This window comes from Hydra vulgaris, chromosome 03 (genome assembly GCF_038396675.1).
Source record: "Hydra vulgaris chromosome 03, alternate assembly HydraT2T_AEP".
Classification (NCBI taxonomy): domain Eukaryota; kingdom Metazoa; phylum Cnidaria; class Hydrozoa; order Anthoathecata; family Hydridae; genus Hydra; species Hydra vulgaris.
This window is the reverse complement of record NC_088922.1, coordinates 38,757,501-38,775,771: the sequence shown is the minus strand read 5'-3', so window position 1 is coordinate 38,775,771 and position 18,271 is coordinate 38,757,501. Positions and strand designations below refer to the sequence as shown.

Here is an 18,271-nt window from a genome sequence, read left to right as displayed (position 1 = left end):
GAGCTAACTTATTTTAAGTACGTTGAAGTTTGTTTAGATTTTTTTTTGAGAAGTTTTGAATAGAAGCTTGTTACAGTAATCAAGTCGAGAGTTTTTAATTCCACAGGCAATTATTTTTGCAGCACTTTTGGTTAGAAATGGACGAATATTATGGAGTTCGTAAATATGGTAGTTGCGGAATTTTACAATTCTTTATGTGCTGGTCCATAAAGAGTGTTGAATCTAAGGTAATACCAAGAATTTTTACCAAGTTTGATGCAGCAAGAATTGCACCTGAAAATAAAATTGGGGTTCGTCTTTAAATTTAAATGTTTGTTTACTAGTGCCAAATAAGATAGCTTCTGTTTTTTTTGGAATAAGCAGTAATCTATTTTCAAGAAACCATGTGGTGACTACATTTACACATTGAGCTATATTGTCTATGTGGTCTATACCTGGTCTGATGGCAGTATACAGTTGAGTATTATTAGCATTTTGATGGTGATTATATCTAAGTTTAGCTATAATGCGATTTACGAGAGACACAAACATGGAAAATAAAAATGGTCCAATAACACTACCTTTTGGTACTCCTGTTGAAATATCTGAGAATAATGATTTTGTTGTTCCAATAGAAACAAAAGCTTTTCGATTATGAAGGTATGAAGACAGCCATTCCATTGCCGTTCCTGTGATACCAAATTCGTTTTTTGCACGCTCTGTTGGTAGTTTGTGATCAATAGAATCAAAGGCTGCTGATATGTCTAGAGAGTGGAGGATAGTTGATACATTATCAACTATCCTCCACTCTCATTAGGATAATTGATACATTATCAATGTTTGATAGGATGCCATTGCAAATCTTGAGAAGTGCTGCTTTAGTTGAATGATAGAGTTGGAAACCAGTTGTAAAGGGTTGAAATTTACAGAGGAAGTTAGATGCGGAAGAACTCTAGGTAAAACAAGCTTTTCAAGAATTTTGGAAACAGTGTTTAGATTTGATATAGGACGTAGATTTGTAGGATCAAAATCAGTTATATCAGGGTTTTTGGGAATTGGTGTTGTTTGAGCAATCTTTTATGAGGCTGAAAAAATTCCAAAATTAATGATAGGTTAGCTAGGTGAGCAATAATAGGAATAAAAACTTCAGCACAAGATTTTAGGCTGTCAGTAAGAATAAAATTGAATGGTGATGTCTTGAGTTTGAGATTTTTGATTATTTTAGAAACATCTTCAGGTGTAACTGTACCAAGTGTTGACATTAAAGTTGTTGCAGGAAGTGACAACTCTGAAATTTAATATGATTTCGAAAAGAAAGTCAGCATTTTAAAATCATATTAAATTTCAGTATTATATTCTTTACACTTTCGAGTTTGTTAATGAAATATTGATTTATTGTTTCAAACTTTTCCTTTGGTATTATATTGTTATCAGATACATTTTTAGAGTTTTTTTGCAATAAAATTTAAGCAATACTCCATATTTCTTCTTGATTACGTTTAGCTGAATTTAGCTTTTGTTCAAATAAGTACGGCTAGACTTGTTAATTGCTGCAGATGCTTCTCAACATGTATTTCGATTGAGTTTTTTGTCTACCAATAAGGGTTATACCTAAAAGCCGGCCCGGCCCTTTATAAGTTTCAGTACTTTCTGGATGATACAATTAAAATGATTTTTTAAGTTTTGTATAAAATCTTCACATCATCTTATTGGTTTCAGTAATTATCTCATCGCTTCCTATAAAAACGGTACAACTTTATAGTATAGACACTCTAAATTATTTTTTTGTAAAAACCAAAAGTTTATATTTTTAAAGATTACTTTATTGTATTATTTTTTATTATCTTACTTTACTATACTTTTTTTTAATATACTAAACTTTTGATCGATAAAAAGGTAAACATATGTATGTCTTTTGCAAAAACAAAGATTTCTAAAAAAATAAAAGTCGGCTTTAAGGTTTGGCCGGGCCGGATGACGTCTGCTTTTACTTTTCTTTGTATTTGGTAATAGCCATTTATAATAGTGATAACTAAGTCTTTTTGCATGTTTCTGGATTGGTGTCAATCTATCAAGAAAAGTTGTTATGTTAGTTTTTATTTGTTCTGCATAATCGTCAACACATATTGCCGGTGAAGTGCAACATGGCGTCATTTGCAGTTTGATTATGAAGCAAAATATATCTAACTTTGATAAATTTTGTTTAGAGAACCAAACAGTTTTGTTTTTTGAAGCTTGGTGTTGTAATGCAGCTTCAATCATATAGTGGTTTGAAATACCCAGATCTTCGACCTTAAGGTTGTAAAGTAAATTGTTGTCACTGCGATTGATTAAAAGGTCAAGTAGATTAGAAATACCGGTAATTGAAGATATGCGAGTTGGAGTATGAATCCGTTGTATCATATAAGAGGTTTCAAGAACATTAGTAAGTCTAAAGTTGTTGGACTGGATTACCTGGGCAGTTAAAATCACCACACAATAAAACTTCACGAGAAATAGTTTGTAGTTCTTCCATGAGTTTGTACAATTCTGAAAAAAAATTTTTAGTTGGAATATTAGGATTTGATCTATAAGTGGCGAAGATGATACATACACTATAAACTAAATTTATTTTTATGGCTATGCGTTCGTAGGAATAGCAGGTGGATGACATTATCAAGGGTTTGATATTTAGTCTCGGTAAACTATAGCTACACCTCCTTCACGACGGTCTGAATTTAGTCAATATTGAACTGTTTTAAATCCTGATGGCGCTATACTATTTCGAATTGCAGGAGATTGTCTGATTTTATCCATGTCTCAGTGACTATAAAAATATCTAAAGAGTGATTACCAATGGTATCATAAATTATGGAAGATTTATTTATAGCAGATTGAACATTTTGGATACCTAAGTTAATTGTATTTCTTTCGAAGATTTTAGATTTCATATATATATATATACATATATATATATATATATATATATATATATATATATATATATATATATATATATATATATATATATATATGAAATCTAAAAACTTCATAAATAAATATATATATATATATATAAATCTCTATAAATTTCATATATATATATATATATATATATTATATATATATATATATATATATATATATAAATATATATATATATATATATATATATATATATATATATATATATATATATATATATATATATATATATATATATATATATATATATATATTTATATATATAAATCTCAAATCCAGCTTTGTATGGAATACTGTTGCCATATCTTGGGCGGTTATTCTAATGATGCCCTTTCTCTTTTAGACAAGGTGCAAAAACGCATTGTGAACATAGTTGGACGTGCTCTTGCAGCCAACCTCCAACCATTGTCACATCGTCGTAATGTTGCTTCTCTTTCTCTTTTCTGCAAATACTATAATGGGCACTGCTCTAAAGAGCTAGCATCTCTTGTGCCATCTACTAAACTCATTCTCGAGTTACTCGTCATTCAATTAAGTCTAATCCTTTTTCTGTGACTGTTCCTAAGTGCTCCAAAAACGCTTATTCGTCAAGTTTTTTTCTTCGAACACCAGCTCTTTGGAATTCGCTTCCTTCATCTTGTTTTCCTGATTTATATAATTTGCAATCCTTTAAGTCATCCGTCAATCGTTATCTTGCTCTACAATCTTCATCTTTTTTTTTACAGCCTTGTTGGAAGCGAAGATGTTTAAAAATAAAAAAAAAATTATAACAGGTGCATATTCGTATATACAAATATACGTTATATACAAATATATAAGGTTATATACAAAAATAATGTATATACAAATATACGTTAACCAAATCATTAAAGATATGTTAAGTCGGCCAATGAATAAAAAAATAAAAACATTTTTAAAACATATTTTAACAAATTTAATCTCCCAGGAATGTTTGACCAATAATAATTAAACACCAATCGCCAAAGTTGCCTTAAAAACCCGGCAAACTTGCCAAAAAGTAATATATACGTATTGTATCAAGTTTTTTTTTCTCTTTAATTTCAATCGTACTGAAAACCTGATGGGGTCTCATAATTTATGTAAAAAACATGAGATATTAAAATAATTTTGACAAGCCGCTCTCTGACTGCCTATTTTTTTTTCTTTTAATAAACATTACCATTTCAAAAATAGGCAAAGCAGAAAGTCATTTACGAAACATTTCTGAGAAGCATAATATTAGCCATGTTTGGTACATGCATTCTTTTCGGAAATGTCACAAGTCAGGTAGTATTGGAGTAGGCTATATTATATAGTATACTACTTTATCAATGGTACAGTTTATTTATTTTTTGTTATAGTTTCTCTCAATCCTGTAACTCCGAGACACAAATCTTAACAGACAAGACCGTCGAGGGGAAAAACCAGCTGAGAATGGTGACTCCAATGAAGGTAAAAGCTTTGAATTCCGTACCTCTTGCAAGTAAACGCACTGCCATTACATCACTACAACACATATATCTTACACATTAATTCGTACCTGATAATTATTAAATAATATTAAAATATAATAATTTTATTATAATTGAATACTATAACTAAATATTGTGTTAGTGAAAATATGGCATTTATATATTATGATGTATAGTTAACGGATTTAGCAATGTGATTTTAGATGTAAACGGTTGCATGCGACAATTAGTGCAAAGAAGTTAGCATAGGTTGAAAACTAAATATAAATGTAAATTTTGTATATTATCATGTAAAGTTTATAAATTGATTAGTATCTTACAAATACCTGTCTATTACTAAATACTATTTTTGTATTGCAGCATCCTCAGACAGTGGTTTGGACTCAGACAGTGGTTTGGAAGTTATTGCACTACTCGTGCCGCTTAATTCAATCCCACTTTGATATTTAAAAAAATAGATATTTTGTTAATAATAATGTTAGTTTTATTTTATTAAATCTGTTATTAAATTTTGAACTGAAGAGGATTATATAGAAAATGACAGGAAAATCCAGGCTAGAGAATCCAGATTTAAGAAGTTTAGGATTGTATGTCCTAGGGTATGCAATTCTGACCTTTAGTAAGCTTTTATATACCCTAGGTATCCAATAAAAAATTTTTTTTAATGTTAAAATTCTGAATACTTAGCTGCGACTCCTTTTTATACATTTATACTAAAGCAGAGTAAAAATAGGTATTTAATCGAACTGTTCTTGATGGAATGGTTTCCATATATTTATGGCTAGAAAATTGAGTATGTTTTGTTTGTGTAACATGCAATATTGACATTTAATAGTATTTTAGTAATTTATTACAATGCTGTAAAATTTGTAACAATTTTTTAATAAATAACCCAGATTTAAAAAAATCAACGCATTTGTTGCGAAGGTATTTTAAGTAAAAAAAAAATGACAATTAGCAGTTTGATTCACAATGTTGTATATGGCAAAGGAATAACGCCGCTACCAAATGGAATTTTAGTCTCACTTTTTTTACTCATAGTAAGTTTATACCAACTGTTTTGTTTGTAGTAAAATAAATTTGTTACTCATTTAGATACTCTTGTTTTTTTGTTGCTTTTTCACAAAATAAAAAATTGCCACCTGAATACACAACCACTGTCGTGTATACACGTCAAGTGCAGTTGACAGTAATACTCTCAACTGCACTTGACGTGTATACACGACAACTGCACTTGACGTGTATACACGACAACTGCACTTGACGTGTATATACGACAACTGCACTTGACGTGTATACACGACAACTGCACTTGACGTGTATACACGACAACTGCACTTGGTTTATTAGCTATTTTATTAGTTATTAGCCAATTTGTTTATGAAGTATTATTATTATTATTATTATTATTATCTTGTATACTGTATGTAAGATAAAAATAATTCATAAACAAATTGTTTTTTTGATTTATTTTTCTAATTTAATTGTTTTTTTTTTAACTTTTTTTTATTGTTTTCTTTAGCTTAGTGATGGAATGATTTCTACAAATGTTTTTTCTTATTTGCCAGAGCTTGTAAAGGTAAAAGAAATTATTCAAAACAAGAAATAATTAATGACAAACTTATTCAGTTTATTTTTTACTGTAGTTTATATAATATTTTGGTGTATTTTATTAACAGGATAAATGTCTACTTTTTTTTTTTTTTTTTCAACAAACATCAATACAAACAAACACCCCCCCCCCCCTTATTTACTTTTCACACTAGAATACCATGACTGAGCCAAATTTTTTGTGCTAATGTATTTTAGAAATCATTGCTAAACTCAGATCATTACCTTTCCTATAAAACATCATCAATTTAAATTGAATTAAAATTTTTTCTCTATTTTTTTCTTAAAATCCACACTAAATAGCGTAAGTTTGTAAAACGTTTTAAACTATTGTGTTTAATTATTGTACCAAAACAAGTTATAGGTGCCAAATAGATCAGTAAATTTGAGAAAAACAAAATTGTTGTATCTTATTAGGCGATACAATGACAAAAGATTGCTAGTTAGCTTTATATACAAAAAGTATATACATATATATATATATATATATATATATATATATATATATATATATATATATATATATATATATATATATATATGTATATATATATATATATATATATATATATATATATATGTATATATATATATATATATATATATATATATATATATATTTATTATTTTACTTTATTATTTTATTACTTTACCCACAATATTTATTTCTTATATGTCTTATTACTTTATTACTTTACCCACAATATTAGTTATTACTTTACCCACAATATTTGTTTCTTATATGTCTCTATATGCCACTTTCCACCCTAAATTTAACTAAAATAATTTTAATATTCAAAATTAATTTTAAAATGATTCCTATTACCTGAAGACTCTAAGAACACGATTAAACAGTCAGTTAGGATTTCGGAAATAAATTTGAGCTCCTTCGATATATTGAGTATAAACTAAATTTAGAAAAAATGCTGATGCATTATAAAGTCACTACATTTAATACTGAATTTTTGGAATAAAAAGTTGTATTAACATAAAATTTTATTGAGGTAAGAACCCGTTAAGCATCCACTAACGATTACTTTTTAACAATAGTTTATGATACCGAGTTATTGAGACAATTACCAGATGAAGTTGATCTAAAATAAATTTAAATAACACAAGTAAACCTTTTGCAAACAAACCTTATAATCCTTCAGAATTAAAAAAAATAAATAAATAAAGGTAACTGCAGCTATCACATTTTCTTACAAACACACACATAAATAATAGTACCAATAAAAAAAATAACTTTATAATGGTGCTTAAAGTTTTGGCGGCAATTATCAATGGTATATAATAATATAATGGTATATAATAAATAATATATGGCTGATTATTAAAAAGCATATACGGCTGAAAAATAATGCTAGTTATCAAAATTTAGGTAGTATTATTCAGTTGTATTTTTGTAGAAAAAATGATGCTAATATTATTATTGATATCGAGCAAAATCTTTGGTGGAACTCAAAACTAATCTTTTAATGTAATCAATTTATCTTAAAGTTCAGCTTAAAATAACTGTACTGCATTTAAGGTTGCCAACTTATGTAATGTGTGCAGTGTTGGATTAAGACGGGGGCTAAAGTCTCGGTTCCCGCAGTTTCGGGGCTTCAATTCAAAATAAAACATTCAAAAAAAAGTCTATTTAGATGTCTAATTTTAAAAAACAACACAGCAAAACAAGTTTATGCTATGCAGTTTTTCAACAAACTTGAGAAAGCGTGTCACAGAATCTGGACAAAATAACGGTTCCGTAAAATCCCTAATTACGCTCTGTTTATTTGTCAGAAAAAAAAAATTATAACAACGCGTACCTAAGAGTACCTTACACCATTGTACACCAATTATCTTACACCAGGGAAAATTGTATTCTTGGGGTCGGAGGTCACGTGATGAATCGGATTTTTAAAGCTACCATTATTGACTAGGGAAAACAAACTGTTAAAGCACCGTAAAAACAACAAGATTAATATTGTTTAGCTAATTTGCAAACTCAAACTCATTCAAGTTAATTTACAAATGTTAACTCATTTAAAAGTTCTTATTTTAAATAAGTTTTATGATTTTCTGTTATATCTATAGGTAACTTGGTTACCTGTAAAAAAATCGTTAATTTTATTTTCTAAGTTTATTATGAAAAAATATTTCAAGCGTAATTTCAAATAGAATTAAACCAATAAACTACTTTGAACCCAAAAAAAAAATGGAAATAAAAAATAAAAAAAGAAAACATCCCATAAACTTCTTTTTTTATTACTGTTTGTATTTTTTGTTTGTTTAAAATTTATGTATTTTTCTGAGACTGAAAATTTTTTTCTTAAACTAATTAAAATAAAAAAGTGTTAAGACATATGAGTGTAGACATAAGAGATATAAAAATGTAGCAAATAAAATAAAACATAGAACTTTAATTGTAAAAGGTTTATTAAAAGACTTAATGTTTCCTAAGTATCCAAATTATAGCAAGTTATTTGTTCAAGTCTTTTTATGGTTCGAAATACGCATCTACAATTGAAACACTAAGCCTTCAATGATAAAACTATAAATGAATTCCATGAAAAAGACATAGTTGATTAGCTATATGATAGAATCTTCCTGTTTTTTTCTTACTTTAGCCTATCTGTAACTATTCCAAAAATACAATCACAAAGATTTACGCCAAAATATTAAAACTTACTAGCAAGTGTTATGTAGTGAATTTGCAGTGGACCTTGATAGTTTCACTGTTCATGGGAGTTTTGCTCAATAGTTACTTAGTGGATCAAAAGCGGCAATCGCTATAAGTAGCCAGCTAATATATTTCCAACATGTGATTTTTTGAAAAGTATTACTTTTTGTTATATGCAGTTTGTGTAATATGTATAATATGTTTCTTGTACTGACTATAACATTTTGCTCTTGCTAATGAGATTCTATAAAGATTTCAAAGTAATTATACATGTTAGTGTAAAAATTTTTGGCTTGAAAACAGGTTTTAATGTTTTATAAATACTAGTTCTGACTTGCATTTTTATCAGAAACTTTAGTTTTAAATACATAATATCAATCCACTTCCAAATAGCTAATTGCTGCAGTCTTACTGATGTTACATATATAAGCAAGCATTTTAAAAGTAGGGTTATATTTTAATTTTATCAAAGTCAACAATATTTGATCATTTAAAGCTAACTTGTCACAATAATTTTTTCATCTTCACTTAAATAATCCATCATTGCTAACAAATTATAACCCTGTTAGTATTTTTCAAGATTTTTTTCAGCATCTCAATTGTAAATGGAGCACATACGTCCTCGTCTCTAAATACTAATTTAAGTCTTTCACACATTACTCTTAAACTATCTATTTCCTTATAAAAGTTTTCTCTATCTAACAATGTAACTGGAGTTAGTGATGATATCAAAGATTGTGCAGCTAAGAAGTGTAATGTTGTTTCGAGATGTTGATGAGCTTTGGAAGCATAAAAAATCTGTTGGTTCGCCTTCTGACTCATCTTTTGGATTGAAATCAGTTTGTAATTCAAACGTTTTTTGTTAAAGCTAAAAATTATTAGTTAAAAAAATTATTATTTGATGCAATTTTATTTCTAATTCTTTTTTATATTTTTTTAATTCAGGGAATTAAAAAAATATAAAAAAGAGAGTAAAAGTTGAAATAAAAAACTAAAACTATCAAAGAAGATCTAATTTTATAACATTTACCATAAAGCCCTTGTATTTAATTGATTTTAATATAATTACAACTTTAATTTAGTAAAGCAAATAAAAGATTATTAAACACAGTATATCATAATAATATGATATACTGTTATATATTGTTGTTATTATTAACAGCAATATATAATAGTTCATATATTTTTAATATAACTTCAATGCAGATTTTGTTCGTTGTTTTCTGTAATTTTTTATCTTAATGACCAAAAAACTATAAAGTATGTGTAGTAAAAAAAATATACACTTAACATTCATTAAACTATGTTGTATAAGCCAAACTTGTTTAGCTAACTATTTTTGCCTTATTTTATATTTGTCGAGCCCTGTATATTTAATAGATGATGTTTGTTTTTTAAATTTGTTTTTGTCCATATTACTTCATTTACCTAATACCATTATTATTATTATTATTGTTATTGTTATTATTGTTATTATTATTATTATTACTTTAAAAAAGTTATTAAAAAAACTCTTTATTTATTATTTTAATAAACTTCTAAAACTAAAATCCACCAAATATTGTTGTGAACAGACATAATGATAATTTGTTTTGGGAGACTATAATTTATATAGTCTCCCAAAACAAAGTACCATTATGTCTGTATATAAATAATAATAATAATAAATAATAATAATTCACAGATTTAAGATAAAAATGGAGTAGTTAAATTACTCCATTTTTGTCAACATGCGCACAATTTATTACCTTTAATCATACTTTCCTTCTAATATCTTTATATGAAAGTTTGTAAAACCTTAACTCTGTGAATTATTATTATTTGAAACAAGAAGCACGGAGCAACTTCGATGCATTATTCATGTATATTAGGGTGTCCCAAAAAATGAAGAAAATTTGAAAATCAAGAGACTATACCCTCCAAACTATGTGATTTGGTCTATAAAGATAGAATATATAAAAACCTTTGATCCAAAGTTTGCAACTTTGCTTGATGTGAAATTATGAACTCAGAGAGATTTATATTTTTTTATGGTTTTACGCGCATATTATAGAGACAATTTTCCTTCAATAAATATAAAACCCCCAACTTACAAATTTATTTAGCAGAATTAAATAATGAAATAAACAACTGCCACAGAGAGAAAAAATGAATCACAAAGTTAAAAATCTTTTTTTATTAAATTTAACGGATAGGAAAACATTTATAAAGTATATGCTTTTGTGAGTTTATCTTTTGGCATTTTGGCTTGTAGTTTTTTTCTATGATCTTTTAAGCTTGATGTTTCTTTCTGCGCAATCGTTAGTAGTAGAGAGATATTTTACAAATAAACAGAACTTACAAAAACTTTCAGTATTATCCCAAGATTTTACTCCACCGTAAACCCATTGTTCAACCTCGCTTTTTGAAATTCCAATAATTTAAAAAAAATACCAAGACTCTGGACCAACCAGAAGAGATAATGTTGTTTCGGAACCAAGAACTAGAATAATTTGAGGATAGCCAATATGAAATGTAGGCATAGGAAATTTAAGTAGGTTATTAATCATTTTTATTTTTTCATTGTCTTCAACGTTGCAATCTCCAATTGCTAACACAACAAACTGAGGAGTTAAGTACCAAGAGTGTCGTTTTATACTCTTTGTTAAAGACTGTCCTAATTGGTCACTGTATTGCTCTTGTATTTTAAGACTTGCCCTGAAAGCATTAAGGTCATTTTTAGATGCTTTTAAAGACTGAGAGCTTTTTAAAAACCATGGTGCATAAAGAATGGCGGTAAAAAAACTTCATTTCTGTACCTTATTTTCTTCCTTTTCTGTCATTATTTTAACAACATTTTTTGTCATTTCCAATATGATGAGGTAAAGTCCGTCTGCCATAAAACGTGCCTCATGACAAGCGCCAGGTTGATGGAATTTAAAATTAGTTACATTTCCACCAAGATAAAAAAACAACAAGCTGGCAAAGGTTTCTCTAATCACCTCTTGCAAAAGTATTTTTGTGCAGAGCTTTTGAACAAAAAGTAAGGGCATCTTTTGCAAGAGTGTACAACACTGAATCATCTTCTAGGTTATCCCAACTCATTTTTACAATATTATTTAGAGAGTTCACTTCTGTACAAACTTCATTCCACTTTTTCTTTAACTTTAAATATAATGCTCATTGGGGACTTTTTGTCTTCCTGTGAGTACTTCTATGAAGTGAGACATATGCAGCTCATATATGTGATGCCTGCATAACAACCATATTAAAGGGAGATTAAGTTTTACGCTCAGCAATTGAATTGCTCCAGGATATTTCCCCGTGTTACTACTGATTGTATCGCAGCAGCAAGCAAATAGTTGATTAACACACTCTTAATGTTCTAATAATTTTATTTGTTCAATTGTCTGACATGCTTAAGTATCATTTTTTAATTGGACAATCCCAAGCAATGTATCTTCGCAATCTGGAGCGTCTGGAGAGCTAACGCGCACAGCCAATCTGTCATAAACAACAGATATTTGAAGGTCTTCTGAAATTTCTTTAACTAGTTTAGTGTCAAAATATAGAACTAGTCTTTTACCTTTTCGTAAATCAATTATTTGCTTTCTTAGAAGGTCTCCTGTTGACTGTGTTATCTAAAACCGTTTTCTGTGAACAGAAAACCTAGAGATGTTTATTTCTTTAAAATTAACGTTAGATTTGGAAATAATGGCAGACATAATTGCGGTCTGAGGTCGTACTCCAATGTTATATCTTGCTGCCACAATTGATGTTGCTTCAATAAGCTTATCAGGAGTAAGCTCTATGAATATTTTCGTCATTTTCTTTAATCTAAAAGTGTTTAATAAATAAATTTTTCATTTAAATTTGTTGTTGAGTTATTATGCCTCTATTAGTAATAAAGTTGTTCTGGAAATAAAATAAATACTTGATTATAAATAAAAATTATTTTTAATAACGTACTAGTTCACAATTACCTTTTTTTTCTTCATAAGTTTTTCGTCAAATTCATCATCTGTTGAAGAGTCGAATTTGCAGTCGGCTGTTTCAAATCCATCGAAATTTTCACTAAATATTGCTATACTACTATCCTGGCTTCCTTTAACTCTATCAATCTTTTTTTGTTTTTGTTTTTTTATAGTTAGAAATCCGAGTCTCCTCTTTTCAGTTATAGCTCTGTAAGCTGTATCATATTTTTCCTCAATGAACATTTTCCATTCATTCATTTAGTCTTTAAAGAATTCCAGATCATTTTCAACTACTTCTAGATCATTATTAGATGCTCTTATTTTCTTCTCAAAATCAATTTTTGAAATATTAAAAAGATTACTTAACTCGAATTTAAATTCTTCTACTAGAATGTTATGTTTTTTTTTATCTTTAAACTCAGGTGATTTCATTTTTAATACTTTAGTGTATATTTAAATGAACTTTTTTAATTTGTCCCAAAGTAAATAATAAAAATTATTTTATTGATAACAATTACAGTTAAGCTAACAAAAAACGAAAAGGAACTGAAAAAATATTCATTATTTTAAAGGTTACTTATTACCTTACTTGAGCTCTTTTCTGAATATAATCTCTAAAACCTGCTTTGATCCATACAGAAATTACTTCCGCAACAACACAATTGATCGCAAAATGATTAACACAAACTCCTTTAAAACACACAAACTCAAATCCAAGACATTTTTGTGGACACGCAATGTGAAACTCTGACGACCTGAATCTGTAGCCTTTTTCTGAGTTTAAAAATAGGTAATATCTCAGCACATTTCCCACAGAAGGCAGTTAGTTTGTTGGCAATTTGTTTATAGAATAATTAAGAAGGTAAACAGCTCTTCTAGGACTAATAGAGCAGTTGTATTTTCTCTTTGCACCTTGCTTTATTTTCGTTTTTGAACATTCCATGTTAAAAACAAATAAAAATCGATATTGTGAACACTTCTGCTCTAGTTAAAATTATTTAACGAGTAAATCTATTAGAAAAGTTTATAAAGATTCTTAAGCTTATCTAATAAATCCTTCTGTATGATTTTAATAAAAACGCTTTTTCATAACAATTATTACAAAAGCGAAAGTAACAAAAATACCGAAAAAATTGTTATATCCAAGTTTTCAAAATATAAATCTTGCAATTGTCGACTAGATGAACCATAACATATGGGTATTTTCTTTTTCTACAGACCAAATCCCAAACATTTGAGGGTATAGTCTTTTTTTTTTTTTTTAGGACACCCAAATGTATATGTATGATTCTGACTCGATAAAATTATTTGTTTTCCCTATTCCATAATGATAGCCTATTTTCCCGATACTCGTGACGCGCCTCCAACCCAAAGAATTAAAACACAAACCTGTAAATAATCAGAAGTCTTAACTGCTCGGTGTAGTTAGGGCAATTTTAAAATATTATTGCGTCTGAATGATATTTTGTTGACTACGACATATTTTTGTAAAATGATCAGGCCTGTGAATATAATAAGACGAAAATAATTAAAATGATAAATTTTGCGGTATCATTAAATATAAATGTTTATAGAAAAAAACCCAGTACAAGTTTTAATAAGATTTTAAATTATTATGTTTTTAAGATGAAATGAACATTTTAGTTTAACAATATGATCTGTTCTGATCGTTTATTAGCAATTTTTTTTAATTATAAGCTCTTTCTTGAGCGGAATTCTAGTATTTTTTGTGAAAACTGATAGAAATATTGTGCTTTGTCAACTATATATAATTAATATACGTCAGAACCGATTAGAACTAGGATGAAAAGTAAATTAAGGAACTTTTTCAAAAGATTTTAACTAAATTCGTATTAACGCCGATGTAGTGCAGCAGATTAGCATAACAATTGTGCAAAAGTGGATTAAAGTATGAAACTTTTTTTACGCGTAGAAAATAAGTATAAAATGCTTTTAAGATATGGTGGCACGTTGAGTTAGTTGGATCCCGTTCGTAAAAATCAAAATAGGATTTTATGTTTGCAACAAAATGCAGACCAGATATATTTCAGCACAAGTGCATTTTATAAAATATTTATATAACTTTCCATATATATATATATATATATATATATATATATATATATATATATATATATATATATATATATATATATATATATATATATATATATATATATATATATATATATATATATATATATATATATATATATATATATATACATATATATACATATATATACATATTCCTGTTCATAAATAATCTTGTTTTTTTATTTAAATTAATATGTTATCAGTTATATATCTAAGAACTTCTTAAACATTTCTGGTCTGCGTTTTGCAAAATACGCGAAACTCATTCTGTTTAGTTAAACAATGACGTATAAATAGGTATTTATACAAGCCTGCGAAGCTTCGAAATTTAGAATTGGAATCGTTTTTTGATTAACCGATTCGCGATTCGATTCGAAAATAAAAAAATGATCCAAGCTTTTCGAATTCTTACTCGTTTTGTTTTTAATGCGTTTTATTTTAGATATTTGACGCTTTGGGGCTATCAAATTAATTTTATTTATCCGCAAATACCTTTTTAATCAAACGTTAACCAGGGCAAGAAGCAATTAAAAAAAAATTAATTCAAATGTTTTTTTCGGAAACATATAACATAAAAAATGCTTTAACTTTAAATTTCGAGTGAAGGCCTGCTTCGATTTGGGTACTAAAAATACCGATTCGCAGGGCCCTAATTCGTACGTCCTTGGTTTATGAATTAAAGTTAATATTGGTTATAATTAAAGTTAATATATAATTTTAAATTTTATACTTTCATGGTCTAACTATATATATATATATATATATATATATATATATATATATATATATATATATATATATATATATATATATATATATATATATATATATATATATATATATTATATATCTATATATATATATATATATATATATATATATATATATATATATATATATATATATATATATATATATATATATATATATATATATATATATATATATATATATATATATATATATATATATATGAGCCCCCTCTTATCTCAAAGCTAATTGAGAAAAGTGCAAATTAACAATTGTATTCTAATCACAAAAGTTATATACAATATGGAATAGAAACAAAGTAGCACATCTTTCTAACTTATGCTTATCCAATTAAGTAATTACATAAATTAAAAGGGGGTTGCTGACAGACTTTCTGAAGGTGTTAAAAAAAGTAATAAAATTCCCTACTATTCTGCGCACTTGAAGCATTTGCTCCAACTGCTCAATGCAACTAAGGCATGGTACACGTTTTTCCGAATAAAAGTACAAGTTTTTTCAATTACAATATATGTAAGCTTTTCATCAAAAAGTATGACATACTTGGTATGTTTGGAAAGATATATTTTAACCACTATTATAATCTGGTTAAAGTAATGCGACCATAGCAAATCGTCAAGCGTAGTTTTATTTAGAAAAGATGTAGTTTTCAACATAAAGTACCTTGTGGCTTGGCTATAGATAAGTCTATTGACTTGATTTTTTCATAAAAGTACGTATTGGTGTTTGTTTTCAATGAATGTAACGTGACATTTATAATCAGATATTATTTCGGAAAGTATCCATGAAAAACCATTTTTTATGAAAATTTAAGTTATTATTTTCAATGCCACACCTAAATAAGTATGTTTAACAATAATGTCACGTTAGATTTAGATAAACTATGGTAGTGTTAGTTTTTTTACAAAAGTCCTTTTGGCATAAATTATCATAACTTTTAGCCCCATTCAAAAAACTGTTTTTGGTATTTAGTATCATTTTTTGATACTAAATTACTTATTCGGCCATCTCGAAAAAATAGTTTATTCCATTCAGAATGCGTAAACAATTAAAAATCAGAGGCGGTAAACTTTATAAACAAGTTGCCTGAAACGAAATAACAAACGAATCGAGTATGAAAATGAAAGGTTTTTATACTCATTTCGGTTATATATCAGTAGTAAATTTTAACTGACATTTGGTTTCTTTTATTTTTATCACAATAATATAAAAGTAACATAAGTTACATTTAACTTATTGCTATAAAAACAATTATATCTTTGAATTCTTAGACGATACAAATAGCTATTATGGCTTCAGTAATGTATTAAGATAAATACTTTTGTTGTTAGCACAGCGCAAAATGAAATATATATTACATAATTCATTCCAACTGCTTTTAAAAGTAGCATAATTTTTATAAATATACCAACAAAAATGTATTAATTTGTAACTAGGTTCATAAATTATGTCAAAAAACACTTCAAAATATCTTTATTACTGTATGGATATATCTCCGGCAAAGCTAAAGTTGCGTTGAGTGCTCCAATGTAGCTACGCCACGACTATACATATATAACGGCATTTTCTGACTACTTTAGATCCTCTTTCAAGGCTAATTCTTTTTTTTAATTTCAACTTTTTCTGTCAAAAGTTGCTGATTTCTGTGACGTTGAGAGGAGCGGATCCAGGCTGTTGTAAATGTAGCAATTGCTACAGTCAGCTCAGTTTTTTTTTTTCTTTTTATTTTTTACATACAAATTTTTTCTTCATGCAAAAGAGAACAATAATTCAAATAAGATATGGAGGTTTCAAGTACTCAAAATGCGGCGCTTCAAAATTTTATTCAAAATCGTATCGGAGCCAAGTTAATTATGTTACGGAAATATTTCATTCGTAAAAATGAAATGCTTCACTGAAAAACCCATGTTTTTAACATGTTTTGTCTCACATGCCCATTTTTGAAAGAATGTCAAACATTTCGGAGCGAATCAACTTAAATTGAACTGGGATTTAAATGAAATGGCAAATCGACTGTAGCAACTGTAGCCAAAGTCAATTTGTCATGCTTTGAAACAACTCTATACATATCCCCGATAATCATTTAGCTGCAATCTTTTTAAGGGTCTTACCTAGTGACTAAAAGTCATCAAGCGAGAACCTGCAGCAAAAAAAAAAAAAAAAAATTGTGCAACAGACAGAAATTCTGTTCAATATCCTTTCTGTTTATAAAACTTAATTATTGAAGTCGATAGCAATCATTAAATGAAAAGATTTTATAGTTATAAGGCTAAATTAAATAGCACCTTCTGTTGGTTTCTTTATTTAGTCTATTATGAAAATGGTGAAATTTGTTTATGTTTATGAAAAATTGTGAAATGTATTTACTGCTGTTCTACGAGTTATTCATCATTGAAGAAGTCAAACGATTTAAAAACGTTTTAAGAATTTTATAGATTTCCCAGAGACAGAGAGAGAAGAAAACACGTTGGATAGAATGTTTACCTAATGCGAGTTTTAAAACGGCTTGCAACACATAATTGGCATATTGATCATTATTGACATTATTGATCTGATTAGCATCAAAACTTCGAAAAGGTTAAACTAAAATAACATTTTGCACAATTTTTCTCTCAAATTGATTTTTATTTATTCTAAAATTGTAAGGAACTTTCTACCAATTTTTTTTTTAATTTGAAAATTTCTTCTAGGAACTATAATTCTCTGTGACAAGGTGTATGTTACAGAAATTTTATTGTATCAGGAAGTTGCTGTTTTCGGAA

The 18,271-nt window shown here is 27.6% G+C and overlaps 1 protein-coding gene across 4 annotated transcripts in view; it reads left to right on the top strand.

Annotated features, from left to right (window-relative positions):
* Positions 1-18,271, top strand: part of LOC136078132 (uncharacterized) — a 132,445-nt gene that overhangs the window by 20,638 nt on the left and 93,536 nt on the right. The window contains exons 2-5 of one of the 4 annotated variants that reach the window (XM_065793145.1): positions 4,305-4,395; positions 4,619-4,684; positions 4,776-5,455; positions 5,938-5,994. In XM_065793145.1, coding sequence (XP_065649217.1) covers positions 5,363-5,455; positions 5,938-5,994 — 150 coding nt within the window. In that variant the 5' untranslated portion in view covers positions 4,305-4,395; positions 4,619-4,684; positions 4,776-5,362. Of the gene's footprint in view, positions 1-4,304; positions 4,396-4,618; positions 4,685-4,775; positions 5,456-5,937; positions 5,995-17,622; positions 18,087-18,271 lie in introns of those variants that run through there. The other 3 variants (XM_065793144.1, XM_065793147.1, XM_065793146.1) reach the window with 3 other exon arrangements.